We start from the raw sequence: 15,563 nt of genomic DNA, 5'->3' as shown, positions 1-15,563 counted from the left end.
TTAGACAGGATGCCTAAAGTATGGCTGGGTTTTGCATCTGTAACCACTCTAGGGTGGGAGGGCACGTTCATGTGAACCTAAAGGTGAAAACCAGAAGATTTTCTTCGGAGCATCCAGTTATCACAGGAACTGTCTCAAAACAGTGTTCTCTGCAGCATATGCTTTTAGTTTAGAGATAAGTCTACCACAAACCTTGCTCTCTCCATACTATATTTGTTCTCAGACACCTGAAGATCCCAAACTATTTTATAAGTATAAAATTTATTCTTGACCTCTTGCAAGGGGAACAGGGAACCAAAGATGGCATCCGAGGAAGAGAATAACTCTGATCTGGGAACTTCAACGCCCAATATTTTGAATTTTACCCAGGAGCCCATAACCGCAGAGTGGGAAGGCCTTCTCATTTGTTCTTAGCATGATTTTTTTGGCAGCCTTACATCTCTAGTCTAGCAAAGACAACTTTTCATCTTGCCATTGCTGTATTTTATATTATATACTTATCATTTAGCAAAATAGTTTTAGATTTTTTTTTGTTTTGTGCATTCCTATATGTTAGACATCAAACAGTAGGACAATGCATTAGCAAAAGACATGCCTCGTATAAAAGAGAATGCTACCATCTTCTTGTGCCAACTGAACTGCTACTTGGTACTGATACCTGAGAGTTCAAACCTGGCAAGAAAGATTTAACTCCACTAGCCCTTCCAAAGGCTTTTGGGGGTTTTTTATAACTTTTGTTCGCCATTGGCATAAGTAGTTTAGTTGGCACAGTGCACATACCTTTTCCTTCACCTACAGCCACTATTTAGACTGTCTAAGGTAGTGTTCTACGAAAAGCTACAGCAAATAAATTCATCTTGGTTCATAAATTCTGGATCCAAATGACCAGTTCATATGCCTGAAAATAGCATGTAACATTTGTTAGAAGCAGTTTGCAGAGTTAAATTACAAACTCCTAAGCTGAGGAATGCTGGCAAACACTTAACACTGGAAGCTGTTATTTCCACTGGAACAGAAGGAAGAACATTTACCAGAATCAATACTTACAGTAAAATTGATGAGGTCGTAATGCAGATGCAGCTGCTTCTGCTTAGTAACATGTATTGCACCCGAATCATCTCTCTTTACCTAATGATGGAGTTAAATGAGAAAAAAAAAAAAGCTCAAGCTCAGTGGTTTCTCCAACCAGGTATCTTCCCTAGAGAAATGAGCCTCCTACGCTTTTACCAAGGAAGATAAACGTATTCCAGGGGCCAGGGATCTCTTTGGAATAGGGAGAGTATGCAGTGTCAGCAATTACAGAGATGGCCATTTAGCAGCTCCACAGCTGAGGCTGCATTCTAAAACAGGCTTCGCATGGGACATTTATTCCTCCCTCAAAGCAATGATTTTTCAGAGGCAAATGTCACACATGTATACTCTTGTCTTTTGACTTTTTTAAATAGCCTTTTGTTCCATTTCTTTTCAGACATTTTTAATACAAAGTGCTTGGAACAGAAGTCTGCCCACAACCTGTTCACGATAGTCTGTCTTTCCCTTGTGGGCTTGGCTGATCTCTTTATAAAAAAAAGACACCAAGTACCTACAATTGACAGAAGAGCCACCTATTTCCAGAACCCCTCATTGTCTTAGCAAGCCCCTTTGTAGTTTAATACTCCACAATGACTCAGTCCTTGTGGAAGGGACTCTTGGACAGGAGGGGCAGCTGTCCAGTGTGAAGTCTGAAAAATCTCAAGCATTAGCATTAAACTTGACTTCTATTTGTTCAACCAAAGAAGGGCCAGAATCAACATGTGGCAACTGAGATGAGAGCTTCATTAGAGTTGGATAATTCAAAAGACAGCTGCAACGAATTTAAAACGGTCTTTGAGGAAAAATAAATAATCGCTTCAGGGTGCTAACAACATACCCAGAACATTTCTGCTCACAAAAGGCTATTTTTCCAAGAAAAGTACAGTAAGGACAGTGATGAGATGGAAAAGCTTCTTCAATCATAACTAGCTAAACATTAACATAACAACAAACATTAACATAATTAACATCATTACACCCTGATACATTTAAACCTTGCTGAATGCTCTTAAGCTATTTGTCTCAACAAACTTTAGAGCTGTCTACACAATATACAAATTATCTGTAGCTCAATGTTCCAAATAAGGTCAGAGCTTCAAATGTGCTTGGTGTTACATTAACGCTTAGAGTATGCCTAAACAGCACAGCCAAGTAATCCAGATGGAAAACCACATTAGTGCATCTGTACTATTTCTGGTACCCAAGCCAGCTCCATGATCACTGAAAAACACTGCTAGGTATTATGCAGACTTGCCCTTAGCGGGATGCATCCCAGCCTATCAACTGAACCAAGATGACAGACAAAAGGTGGAGGAAGGGAAGAATTATCATTTGAACCTGAAGCACAGAGGACTCAAGTCTCATGCAGAGTCTGCAGCAGTGCTGGGAAACAAACCTAGACGTGCTAACAACTAATCCAGTCTATTAACCACAAAACCATCCTTCCTCTTGAAAGCAGACTAGAGGGCATTTCATGAGCAACTTGAAATGCACTACTTCCTCAGACCCACAGAGTAGGAACTGTGCAGTGACACACAAGGCCTGGGGGTTTCCCGTGGCACTTAACCATCAACTGCCTCTACACACATCTTTTGAGATCCATAGCTTGGAAAGAGCACACACAGCCCTCCATTCAAGTGCTCTCCAAAAGCCAATCCATCTCCACTTGACTTCAACAGGAGATGGACCAGGCCTCAAGCCAGGGTACAAACTGTACAGTGAAGGAAGGTCAAAATGGATCTGGAGAGAACACACTAAAATCATCATGGTAACCATTACGTAACTTATTTCTTCTTTTAACTGGAAGTCACAAAGCATTTGCTCTACCTCTGCAGGCCTAATAGTGTCAACACATGTCCATTATTTGCTCAACAGGCCAATTGGTTTTCCCAATTCAGTGGTAAGCTGACAACCTGCAAACCAGAGGACAGCACTACACACTTCCACTGACTTGGAGCAAATGGGTCAACGCTCAGGCACTCTGGAAGCAGTTCTTTGAAAGGGCAAGCAACACTCTATCCGGACTTACCAAAAGAAAATGAACCACATCTCCACGACAGAAGGCAAGCATGGGGTTTACCGAGTTCTGTACAGCAACGAAGTGCCAAGCCAGCAAAGGAACGCTGGAGGGATCCATCTAGGTCAGAGAAAAAGAACAGCCTGTGTATGATACTATGCACAGAAGGAAGCTCTATTCCGTTCCATCTGTCACAGCTCAGCCTCACCACCTGCTCTGACATCACATTAACCAGGTCAGAAGTGAGTCTTTTGGCACCAGTGGTGACTCCCCACAACTCTAGCACTTAAGATTCCATTTAGAAAGCCTGGAAAAGCAGGCTTTTGGCAGCAAAGATCATTCCACTGCAACACTGACCACAAAAACCTGGGATTCTCATGGGCATGCATGAATTGCCAAAAAACCCAAATCTCATTAAAATGGTGATAACGGATCAATCAAAAGTTAAAATAAAGTTATGTTATATGCATGCTGCACTATATTATATGCATGCCCCCTATAGACCCAGGGTATTAATAGTCAAGTCTAAACTTAACAGATGCAAACCCATTAAAAGTAGGATACTTCATAGTTAGAGCACTTATACACCCTTAACTCTGCCCCATAAGGACTCTACAAAATAACCACAAGTACAGCACTGGAGTGTTTTTGGGTCCTGAATTAGACTGAATTGACTATGGGGATATACAAGAGGGTTTTCCCCCATGCCTTGGCGTCACTATGAGTATGATCAATTTATGCCCCATGCCATGAGAACAGCTAGCCAACAGCAGGGAGCCAACACATGCCTGCTGCTCATGCTTCCCAGAAAAGCTCAGAGCTATTATGCCCGAGGGACAATTTAAGGCAGCCTTTATTGCTCCCCCCCAGGCCTTGAGCTGGAATAAACTCAAGCCTACAATGAGCTATGGTGATGGGGACTAAGATGGAGGCTATTGCTCAAAGACCTAAAGGAGCAGCACCCCACACATTCAGATCAGCATTCACCCTACATCCACCCATTTCCCTCAAGGAAGGATTTGTAACCTTAACTTAAGGAAGGAGCTGTTTGCTGGTTACTCACACGACCATATGGAAAAGTCATCCACACTTTCAGAGATGGCTTCAACCCAATGACAAGGATCTGCATCGAAAGAGAAAATTACAAAAAATACATTTAAAATCTCCATTTTGGATTACCTGCATGTGTCCTTCATTCCAGGATAGCACACAAAGCCTTGCATGAGACCAGTTACCTTAGTCAAGGAGGCCATTGCTAGCAGGGAGTACTGGGTAATAGGATGATCTCTCAGTTCTGTCTTTGCGTGCAAAGGCTCAATACAGCAAACTTCCCCCTTGGATCCGCTGAACAGACACCGAGACTCGCAGGTTCTCACTCCCATCACTCTCCTGAAAGAAGAGCCGTCAACCTGATGAGCAGCTGGCTGGCATCAGACCATCCCACACTATACACTAAACATATCCCAGGAAAAGAAACACTGTGAGCCCTCCTTTTCATGATGCCTGGTGCAAGTTCAAGACAGCCTTCAAGGCATTCCAAACAGCACTGCAGAAAGAGACAAGGAGTCCTTGAGATTCTGCTAGCAGGAGAGTCTTGGCACCTCCTGGCTACTCATTAGATGCCACCACCATCCTTTCCCATGTATAGAGTAGCCTGTTGGGCTCTAAGCCCCCATTCCTGTCCCTGCCCACAGCTGTGGCAGTCTCCTCCACCCTGCAAAGAGGGAATTTCCAAGAACCATCTTAAAGTTTAAGCCAGCCATCAGATTTGGGGACCTGGGCTGGACAACTGTGAGCCGCACTGCGGGCAGAGGGGCAAAACAACTCTATGACAACTGCCAGGAGCCTTTTTCCCAGGGCTGCTGTCGGCTGTCTGCTTTAGATCCTGCCTCACAGACCTCCCCACAGACAGTCTTCTCCCTGGAAGTGCCACAAGTGCTGCTTGGGCAGCACCAGCAGGGTCCCCAGGACAGCCGGAGAGAAAGGTACTACAGCCTACTGCTGCATTACTGCTACTTGCACTCACAGTTTGAATCCAAATGCATATGCCACTGCAAATGCAAGGTCAAATGATTGATCCAGTGCAAAGTCTAGCATGAAGAGGGAGGGGGACACTGCTGGACTGTGCTACATCAAATGGAGTCTCAAACTTGGCCTTCCCGATTCAAATTATTTCCTTTCTGCTTTGGCTTTCAAGATCTCTGACTCAGTACTATCTTTTCCACAAAGCTATTCTCTTACTTAAATGACAGTTCGAAGACAGAGCCTCCGCTGTCGTTGCAAATCGCAAGGGTCGGGTCGTCTGTGAACTGAAGAGAGAATTAGATTAAAACCGACATCAGGAAAGAGACAGGGTTGAGCTAATCAAAATGAAACTGTGACAAAAATCGTGGAATCGGGTTTTTCTATCTATTAACTGTAGGACATCTCTTAATGAAATAAGGAATATTATTCTTTCTATTTATATATTCATCCTGTACAACACCTGAGACATCTTCAACAAGATGACTGAACAGTTACTTGCTCTCATAAAATACCAGGGCCATAAAAAATGCTTACAAATGAAGTCGGTAGACATTATTATGCAATTGTCATTGATTTCTATGCAAACCATAAAACAACAAAAACACACTGCAGTACAGCAAATACTGTATGTCTGGAAGCATTCCTGTTTTAAAGGACATTAGTATCAAGCCTAACTCTTCATGAGTATATTCTTTCCACACAACCCCCATTCATTTGCAGAGGTCAAACCAGACTACAGCTTCATGTAACCAATTCTTACAGAAGGCAATTTTAAAATCTGAGGGCAAAAGGCAACAAGGGTGACTAACTTGCAGCATGGGTGCCACAAGGGACATGGGCAGCCTCTGTGCCAGGCACGTGGCAGACTGGGACAGGCAGCATGGCAGCAAATAGGGCAGGAAGCAGAAAGCAGAAAGAAACAGACTGGACAGAGGGAGGATGTGGAGCTAATTTATGGCACATCTGCCAAAAAGGTTTGGCCCATACTCAGCTATAGCATTACAAGAACAGCCTGAGAGAGAGAGAACAATCATCTTTGAAGACTCCTGCACTACTTTACTTGCATGCAGATCCATGATTTAATTCACAGACATATCCTTGTAGTTGGGGAGATTAACTTGATCCCTCCCTACACAGAAGTGTCCCTCAGGACATAAGAGCAGCCACAAGAAGAGTCCTATTGAGTCCTCCATCTCTGAAATGATTTAGTCTCTCACATGGCATAGAGGGGAGAAACTGCAAGATATAAAGCCTCAAACCTATAAGCTAAGAAAGCACACGTGACATTTCTTTCACCACAAAACAAAGAAAATAAAGCCCTACCAAGTGGTCAGAGTGAACCTGTGGACACCACCATGGTATCAGATGGGCCAAGCTTAGTTTAATTCCTGGCTATCCAGACTATATGTTGCAGTGGCAAGACTGTAGAAAATATATAGTGTAAATAGGCTGATCACTGCCCATGCTGTAAATCACTCTTGAGCATGACCTAGTTACAAGCATCGTATCCTAGTCTGAAATGCAGCATATTTTTTTCCTGAATAAAGAGGACTGTCAAATAGGTCTTCCAGCACCACTATGACTCAAAGGGGACTCCAAGAAACTAAGTAGCACCTTTTCCTTCTACCAGGTGTCTGCTCCTCTTCCCCATGCAGCTTCCTCTATGAAGACTGAAGAGCGCAAAGGGGGAAGCGCATCTGCTTTAGCCAGTAAGAAAAAGATGATTTTCCTTTCTCTATGGTTTTTACCTTTACCCCAGGTTTTTTTTCCCCCCACACACTGGCTTCAAACAGGTCTGAATAAGTCACCATCTTGCTGTCTGCCCTGGGACAGGGAGGCAGCTTAGAGTGACGGATGACCAACAGCTTCTGGTTCTTCCATGTTCTCACCTTTCCAGCTAAGACTTACCACGGGAGGAAGGAAGAGCCCCTTGTTAGCTTAAACAAGGGTTAGACAGGCAACAGGGACAGAAGACAAGACTGTGAAGGTGGCCAGGATGGCTTTCCTCTTGTTTTTTTTATCATAAGCCAAGTCAGATAGTTGCAAGATGCTTGCCAAGGGCAAGGAACATGAGTGGGAGTCCTGGATTTCTTGTTGGTAGGGGGTTCATTCTCCCTGGGGCTGAAGGGCACAACAGCCCCACCTGTGCAGACTGACTCCTTGTGCAAGTTTCCTTTGGGCTCGTTCACTATTTGAGTGAGAGAGCTGCAGCAGGCCTACCTTGTTCTGATGTACAAATTCTGAACTTTGATGATTTTCAGTTAATCTTGCATCCTGACAGACAGAACCCACCAAACAGAGATAGCCCATCAGTCCACCTCCATCCACACTGCAAAGAACAAACCACCCATTCATGAAGTCCTGTGTTCAGGAGTTTTAAAATCAGGAATACCTGGTCCAATTCATTATCAGTTTTGGCAGGAGGAAAACAAACAAACTTCTCTCAACTGATCCTAACTTATCAATTTTGAGGCCACTAGTTTTTTGTTGATTTTTGGATGGAGTGGGGACAAACTTGAGCTGTAATGGAAAACTCTGTTGTCCTCTTAACTCTGGTGCAGCTATTATTTTTATAAATTTAGCTCTTCAGCCTGAAAAAAAAATATCAAGAGAATTAAAAAAGCATAACGTATACATCTGCATCCATTTAACAGATCTCCGGCTATTAGCTTTTAGCTCTTACAGAGCATCAGTAGATCTCAAAGCACTGTACAAAAGGAGACAGATGATAATAGTAAAAACTCGTTACCTTGATGTGCAAAATGGCTGTTCCTGGGGGATGAGCATCTGTTATTGATCTCAGAAGTTTCCCACTAGCCAGATCCCACATAGTAATCTACAAAGAGAACACATTTCCTTCAATATGACATTTTGCTACAAAAACTGGCCAAGCTGAAACAAGATGCTCTCCCTGCCACCCTGAATCATCAAAAGTCAACCAGTTTCTGCACTCCAAAGAAACCTGCAACCTGAGCAAATTTTCATTTTATAAGCCAAAATGATCCTAAATTTTGGGAACCAACTGCTTTTCTATCATCAAACCAAAATACTCAACACTTCTAAACTGGAATCAATTTCTTAAATCAACACCATCTCAAAAACAGCAGAAGGCAGAAACAGCAAAGTACAGGTCGTTTAAACCAAAGCAGGAGAAACTTAAGCTGAGTCATTGGGTTCCCTGAAAAGAGATGTTGGGAGACAGGCAAAGCTCTCTAAGAGAGACCGTTTTGCCTCAGACTGACATCTGAGATGCACAAAAATATTAGTTATGCATCCTAAATAGCATCGTTCCCCAATACTCTTATACCTCTGACATCAGAATTACCTGTCCTTTTGCAAAGCCGCACAGAAGTCTCGAGCAGTCATTATTGATACTGAGAGCTGAGATAGCCCCGTACTGGGCACCAACAGCTGTGCTGCCGAGACAAAGCCGAAGAGCCTGGTTCTGATCTATTGAGAAACAGGATTAGTAAGAAACTGGTGAGAAAATAATGGCCTGATGGCAAAAATTAAGGCCTCAGTCCTACCAACATGTACGAGCATATTTACTATACTGTGTGCCTATAGTTAAGCCCATGCAGAAACGTTTGCAGGATCAAGGCTCAAGTCAGTAAAGAAAAGGAAACACACTTTGTATCTATGTAACATAGGAGAGAGAAATTATAAAACAAAAGTAGCTTCAAGGGGGTGGGCATAGAAAAAGATTCAGTACTAAATGAAGATAAAAACAAAATGGTAGTGACCCACTATAAAAGCACCTATTTAAATTACATTACTGGAATGATTTTACAGTAGTGCTTTGAACTTCTCACGAAAGATTCTTGTTTTGCCAACAGGCAGCATGAAAGAAAAATCTGGAAAAGAATTTAAAATTCATTCAAAAGAACATGAGAAGTCAGACTTCGATAATCAGTTCCAGGGTTCCCCAACACAGATTTCTGAATCCTGCTATTTTATTCGTCTTCCATGCCTTCATTTGATTGATTGTCCCACGAAACGTGGAGGGGAAAGAACCTGTGCCTCCTGGAACAATGGCATCCTCCTTCTAAGCACAGATTGCTCTTAGAGGGTGAACAAAATTTCAAGCAGAGGCTGGACAGAAGATGCCTGACTTAAGAAAGCGGCCTGGTTCACAGACACTATATCTGAACAAGCAGAAGGATCTCTTCTGTGGAAGTAGGTGCATTTTAATTTGAAATTCATGGACACTGAACAGGGAAATAAAGAAAGTCAAGCTGGAAAAAAGATGGAACAAATCTATGTTTAGTACATAGGGTTTGTTCCCAGTTAAAGTGTAATTCAAAACCCAGGGGTTTTCCTCCACTCTTCTTAATACAGCAGCTTCCTTCCTTCTCTAATTTCTTGCACAATTGCAGAGAAATTGCACCCTCCCTAAATATACTTGGTTTGTACATTGTAATCTTTAAATTTAAGGGGGGGGGGGGAAAATCTCACTTTCTTATATAATTTATTTTTTTAAGTTTAAGCTTTGAAGCATTAGCTTCACTCCTAAAAACTTGCTACCTAGAAACTTAAGTTTTGTTGCTAGAAAAATAAAACATGAAAGAGGAGCTTATTTTAATTACTCATCAAGTTTTTAAAAAGACACATGCCCATCAGATTTTTCCCTTCAAACAATCATTTCTGTATGCACTGTAATATTAGCAAAGCATTTTCAACAGCGAGTTAAGTAAATGACATAAGAGATCTTTCAGTCAGCCCTATACAAATCTAACTCTTATTAGGTAGTTTTGCATTATTAAAGGACCAGTGTCGAAATTACTCAATAACAATCAATCTTTTTAAGGTAAGAAGGCACACAATGTAGCCCTTGGATGCACACCAAAACAAACACAATCCATAGTGCATTGTTCACACTAAATGAAGCAGGGACCATCATCCCAGTATGCTGCTACCGGCTCTTCTGTTAACTCATGTCAGAGGACTGTGCTGTGGATCTAAAAATCCCAACTCCACTGATACTTGTGTTAGGGAAGGGGTGTCAGCATGGTTCCATAGTGCAGACTGTGGCCTGAGGATGAATCAGGGCTGTGCAGTGAATGATGCTGCTGTTTAGTGGAACCATGTTGCTCTTGCAGAAGTTAGATAGTAGCTAGTGAACTGAGCAGGAGGTATAGAGTACAAGTTTTGGTGAACTCAAGCTCACTTCATCAGATGCGGTGAAAGAACACGCAGAAAGAAAGGGAGAGCAAGAGCACAAGTACAAGAGCCAAAAGAAAAAAGTAAATGAGCAGTAAACCTATAGGAACAAAAAGGGGGTCACAAAAAGTAATCCAGATAAGATCGGAATCGATAGCCCCTGTATAAAACCACAGCAAGTACAACATGATCCCCTTCACTGGATAAGGAAGATTTAAAGCATTATTATTATTTATTATTATGAGTATTTTTAATACTCATAATAATAATGGAAAACTGCAACGAAAGAGCAACCCATTCAATAAGGACCATTCTGTGCACTGAATGAGACACTTTCCTACCCAAAGAGTAACAGGCTATCACATAAAGAGCTGTCATGGTATATACGCCCAAGGAGGCTGCATTAGGACTATGCAAGGAACTTTAATTCCGAGAATTCCTAGCTTCTGAAAGCTCAACTTTGCACCTTTGGTTTTCATAACTGCAAGGCACTCCGATGCTAGAGCCATGAGGGTGATACACAAAGCTAGGCAGACTGGAGCAGAAGAGGCAAACCAGTCCTTAGAGAAGATCCTCTGGAAATTCTGAGCTACCTATATTAAAACAAGTGCCCTCCCCACTTCCCCAAGGATGCTCTGAACAGGTGCTAACTTTGGTTGCTAAACTGTTCATTAACATTTTAAAATGCAGGTGCCCCAGGATATTCTGCATGTTAAAAAAAAAAATGTTGAAGTCTGGAAAGTAACAGCCTCAAGCAGCTGCAGTCATTAAATGAGACGCAGCTTAGTCTCTCCTTGGGATGTGAAATTCCAACATAAAAAAACCCCCAAAAACCTCATCTTGATTTAAAAAAAATAAAAAAACCCATACAAAACAGCAGCTTCTTCATACAGAGCATGGATTGCATTTTGACTACTCTACTTCAGCTTCCTGGAAGCAAACCGAACTGCTACACCACCCAGCCAAAACTTCTCATCTTCGGCAATCCCTCACAGTAGAGGATGAGTGTCTTTCATGACTGTCCTATCTGTGGGTCCAAAGAAGGCTGACTAGGCTGATCCATGATCGACAGACTCTGTTACAATTCGGGCATGTTTTCATGGAAGGCGGGCAGCTCTGGGTTCTTAGTTCAGTCCACAACATGCTGTTTCTGCCACTCCTGCTTTTCCATCTCTTGTTGCCGTCATAAGGTTTCAAAGTACTGAGATCCTTGCAGCAGACTCTTCCCCCATGGGCAACAGTCTCCCACGAGCTGATGTCAATGTTGCATTTTTTTCAAGTTGGCCAAAAGACTGTCCCTGAAGCACTTTCACTTGAGTGTACACCTTAACTGAACTAGGAGAATAAAGCTTACTTCAGAAGTCTGGAATTGGACACCCGGATGACATGGCCAGCCCAGTGATGTTGATGTCAGATGATCATCACCTCATTGCTCATGGTGTTTACTTGCAAGAGGACACCAATGTTGGTGCATCTGTCTACATGCTGGATTTGAAGGATCTTCCACAGGTAGCGTTGATGGTACTTCTCCTGTTCACTGTCCATATTTCAGCTTCATACAGTAAGGTGGGGATCACATCTACTTGATAACTCATGATCTTGGTTTCAGATCTGATGTTGGGATCTTCTAACACCCATTTCCTCAGGTGTCCGAAGGCTGTACTTGCATGTTTGAGGTGATGTTGGATTTCTTCATCAATGTCAGCCTTCTGCAAGAGATGGCTTCCAAGGTCAGGAAATACTCAGCATTCTCCAGAGTCTCACCATGAATCTGAATTACTGGAGCTGGAGACTGCTCATTAAGAGCTTGTTGATGGAGGACCTTAGTCTTCTAAACATTAAGCATCAGCCCCATTTGCTTGTATGACTCGGTAAAGATGTCGACATTTGCCTGAAGGTCTGTTTTCGAGTGAGCATAGACTACAGCCAAAACTGACAGATGAATAATTGTATTCAGCAAACCATATTATATAGGCCCAGCCTTGGACAAGGAGAGGAAACCAAGGGATGAATCTGAGGAATCCCCTGATCAGCAACATAAATGACCATCTTGAATAGTCTCCTCAAGTTCCTCATGGAAGGTCACTGGAGCACCAGAATAAAACTAGAGTTGTACTATAACCACAAACTGAAACTATCTTTAACTGAACTCTCTCTTGTGAGAGTGCCCCTGGGAACTGTTGAACTGAATGGGATAACATTACTAAGCACCAGCCATTAGACAGACCATAAAGCCTTTCCAAGCACACAGTTTCTTTTTATCCAGCTGTCAAATCTGTTAAGTTAAATACTTCCTATGAAGTACATTAGCAGATTTCCAAGCCAACAGGAAAATGATATGGCTGCAAAACACGTGCCTTGTTTCAGTAGCAAGTTTCATATTTGAAACCTACAAATATCTGAGTCAAAATGGTTAACAAAGCTGGAAATTTTGTTACAGCGTTAACTGTTATTTTTACATTCAGTGAAGGGATAACATTCACACTGGGAGCAATTATAGGCTTCAGATTTTTAAATCAGCATGACTTGTGAGGTCACGTGAAACTGGCAGCTTCCAAGTTAAGGAACAATTTGAATTATTAGGTTAGGAAATTTTAACAAGTGGGTTATGGGTAACAAAGAGATTAGGGCTATAGAGTACAATTACTGATGAATTTCAAAATAAGTTGAAGCCAATTTTGAATTATTAAATGCAAAAGTCTTTCGAACACAACATGTACCCCAAAATGAAAAGGTTTGACTAATTATCTCAAGAGAATTTTGAAATCAGTTGTTGTTGCTTGCAAATTGTTTGATCTTTTCATAAACTTTGTGCGTGCCGGGTCTGACCCCGGGTCGCTTTCGTCGCTCTGCGAGGGAGGTCGCCGAGCTAGAATTAGGCACAGACACGTAACGGTTGATTTTAAGATTATTTTACTTACACCGAGATGGTCGTGGTGTAGGCTGAGAACTTGCTTGAGTTACGGTTACAACAGAAAACACGAACACACGTGGAGGTTGCAAGGCTCCACACAGACAGAACACGAACAATCACGTGGAGCTTGCTAGGCTCCACGCAGACAAACTCCAGATGTCCAGGACAAGCGCGCATAAAACTCGTCGTTACGTCTTATAGTAGGCTCCGTTCGAAGACGGGAAGAGGTGGGCAGTGGATCAGGCCGCCAAACTCCTCTGAGCAACACACAGGGTTTCTATTACCCTGCCGCGCACACCCAGAGTCCCCACAAGATGGATGCGGAGTCCTCTTCGGCTTGGGCGGAAACTGCTCAAGCCTCTTATACGGCTAGCAGGCCAATCGCTAGCCGCCACATATGAATAATTTAGAACTAGCCAATTGCAGGGCACAAATTTGCATACGACGAGCGGGAACTCTTTGCACCGTGCATTTCTGTGTTGCAAAGGAAATGCACCCTGCAAAGATCGCTGCAAAGTGGCGGGAACTCTCTCCTTTGCGCGCGGGTTCTCTGCGCAGCAGAACTCCTCCGTGCAATGAAGCTGTAAACCCATGGGGATAATTCTTAGTGCCGAAGCACACACAAAAAAAAAAAAAAAAAAAAATCAGATCTTTGGGTCATGACAAACTTAAGAATAGCTTGCAAAGGTCACCACTAATGTCAAGAACTCTGGCCGATTTCAGATTGAACGATAAATGGATATGGAAATGTAATAAAAAAAGAATCAGTGTTTCTGTATCAGTACAAAATTGCCTCTCCAGAAGAGCAGAAAATTGGAATACGTTTCTTACTGCATGGTAAGAGCAATTTATTATACAGCAATAAAGTTTAGCATGCTACATGAAATTGATTTATACAAACTCTGTGTGTTATCATTTAACTCTCTAATGTCAGCAAGCTGCACCTTTAAATTTGGCAAAAATGACAGATCCAGACTTAAGGCACAGCAGAAAGAGAGAGCTTCCAAGCCCAGTGACGTAATGGCACTAAGCACAGGTGCTGGTCATGCCCTTAGCTGACACAGTGGCATCCACTAGGCCAAGACTTGCTACATCCCCAGCATATGCCAGTAGCACAGCTTCCCCGTTCCTTCCGGATGCCCTACCTTTTGCAGAATCGCAGCACTTGTCAGCACTAGGTTCACTGAGCAAGGAAGCTACTCACTCAGATTCTCTGCTAGCTGCCTGCATGGTGCTATAGGTCCCCCACGAGTTGAGCCACATGCAGTTGCCCACAGAAAGAATCAGCAACCCACTAGCCCACAGCCCCTGTACCCAAAAGGCATTGGGGAGGGATGCCAACTAGGTTACCAGTAGCAGCAGGCTGCCCCTTGAACAGTTGTCAATAGTCAACCCCTGCTTTTAAATGTCCTGTGATGAGCTCTGCTACCGCTGAGACAGGAGTACTCAACTTCTCCACTGGAGCACCACCACAGGCAGCTTGCAGGGAGAGGCTGGTCCTGGTCTTGCAGAAGAATGATTTTACCTGGCTCACAGACTGCTTGCTAACTGCAGAAGCAGCACAGATGCCCTGCTCTAACAGGCCACAGACACAGCTTTTTCCTCTGCTCTTCTGGCAGCCAGTTCCACAGGTAGTTGCAGACCTCTTATGTCTTAAATCCCTAGGGTAGCAAGCAGCATGATGCATGACCCAGCCAGAGACAACCCTGCCCCACATGCTGTATACATCTCACATCTTGAGCAAAGATATGGTAACCTGTCATGTTTGCGTCCAAAATACCACTGTGAAAGAGTTAAAGAAACAAGAGCCATTCATGCAACGCACATGCACAATGCGATGTTACTGTACCTTTTCCTTCAGAGTCCACAGGGAGAAGGGAGGGCAGAGAGAGAGAGAGAGAGAGAGAAAAGCCAGAAATCAATACAAAAGAAGACAGAAAAGCTGTAACAACATACATAACAAATAAGCTACAGGGGAGGCCTGTGCCTCCAGGTCCTGCTGGTGGAAAATATTTCATTAACTCAGTGTTTTGTTAGTTTAACTACTAGCGGGCACAGGCAGCATAGTCAGTCATTTCACACAGAAGGGAAGGAATTCAACCAGATGTGTGAAATCCCAATAGAGAGTATATTTGCTATATCATTTATCATCCAAAGGGAGGATTTTCAACCCACACATTTTTTGAAAACTAAAGGCTAATGCCTTTAGATTGAGAAGTGTACATCTCATTGCCTTCCAGTGGGACTTGTACACCCAAGTCCCGTAGGAGACTGGAAAAAATCTTCACAGTAAAAAGCCTTACAGCTGCAAGAGAGCAAAAATGGATAGACTTTCTCCACTGCAAATGCAGACTGCTAGTAACCATTAGGGCTGTG

The 15,563-nt window shown here is 42.9% G+C and overlaps 1 protein-coding gene across 7 annotated transcripts in view; it reads right to left on the bottom strand.

Annotated features, from left to right (window-relative positions):
- Positions 1 to 15,563, bottom strand: part of VPS8 (VPS8 subunit of CORVET complex) — a 167,635-nt gene that overhangs the window by 127,694 nt on the left and 24,378 nt on the right. For 6 of the 7 annotated variants that reach the window (XM_059730747.1, XM_059730749.1, XM_059730752.1 and 3 more), the window contains 7 exons: positions 8,439 to 8,563; positions 7,863 to 7,949; positions 5,330 to 5,397; positions 4,324 to 4,477; positions 4,152 to 4,211; positions 3,101 to 3,208; positions 1,048 to 1,128 (listed from right to left, as the gene is read on the bottom strand). In XM_059730747.1, the coding sequence (XP_059586730.1) occupies positions 1,048 to 1,128; positions 3,101 to 3,208; positions 4,152 to 4,211; positions 4,324 to 4,477; positions 5,330 to 5,397; positions 7,863 to 7,949; positions 8,439 to 8,563 (683 nt within the window). Of the gene's footprint in view, positions 1 to 1,047; positions 1,129 to 3,100; positions 3,209 to 4,151; positions 4,212 to 4,323; positions 4,478 to 5,329; positions 5,398 to 7,505; positions 7,684 to 7,862; positions 7,950 to 8,438; positions 8,564 to 15,563 lie in introns of those variants that run through there. The other variant, XM_059730753.1, reaches the window with a different exon arrangement.

This window comes from Alligator mississippiensis, chromosome 7 (assembly GCF_030867095.1).
Source record: "Alligator mississippiensis isolate rAllMis1 chromosome 7, rAllMis1, whole genome shotgun sequence".
Taxonomy (NCBI): Eukaryota; Metazoa; Chordata; order Crocodylia; family Alligatoridae; genus Alligator; species Alligator mississippiensis.
The sequence above is the reverse complement of the archived record's forward strand: the minus strand, read 5'-3'. Positions and strand labels throughout refer to the sequence as shown.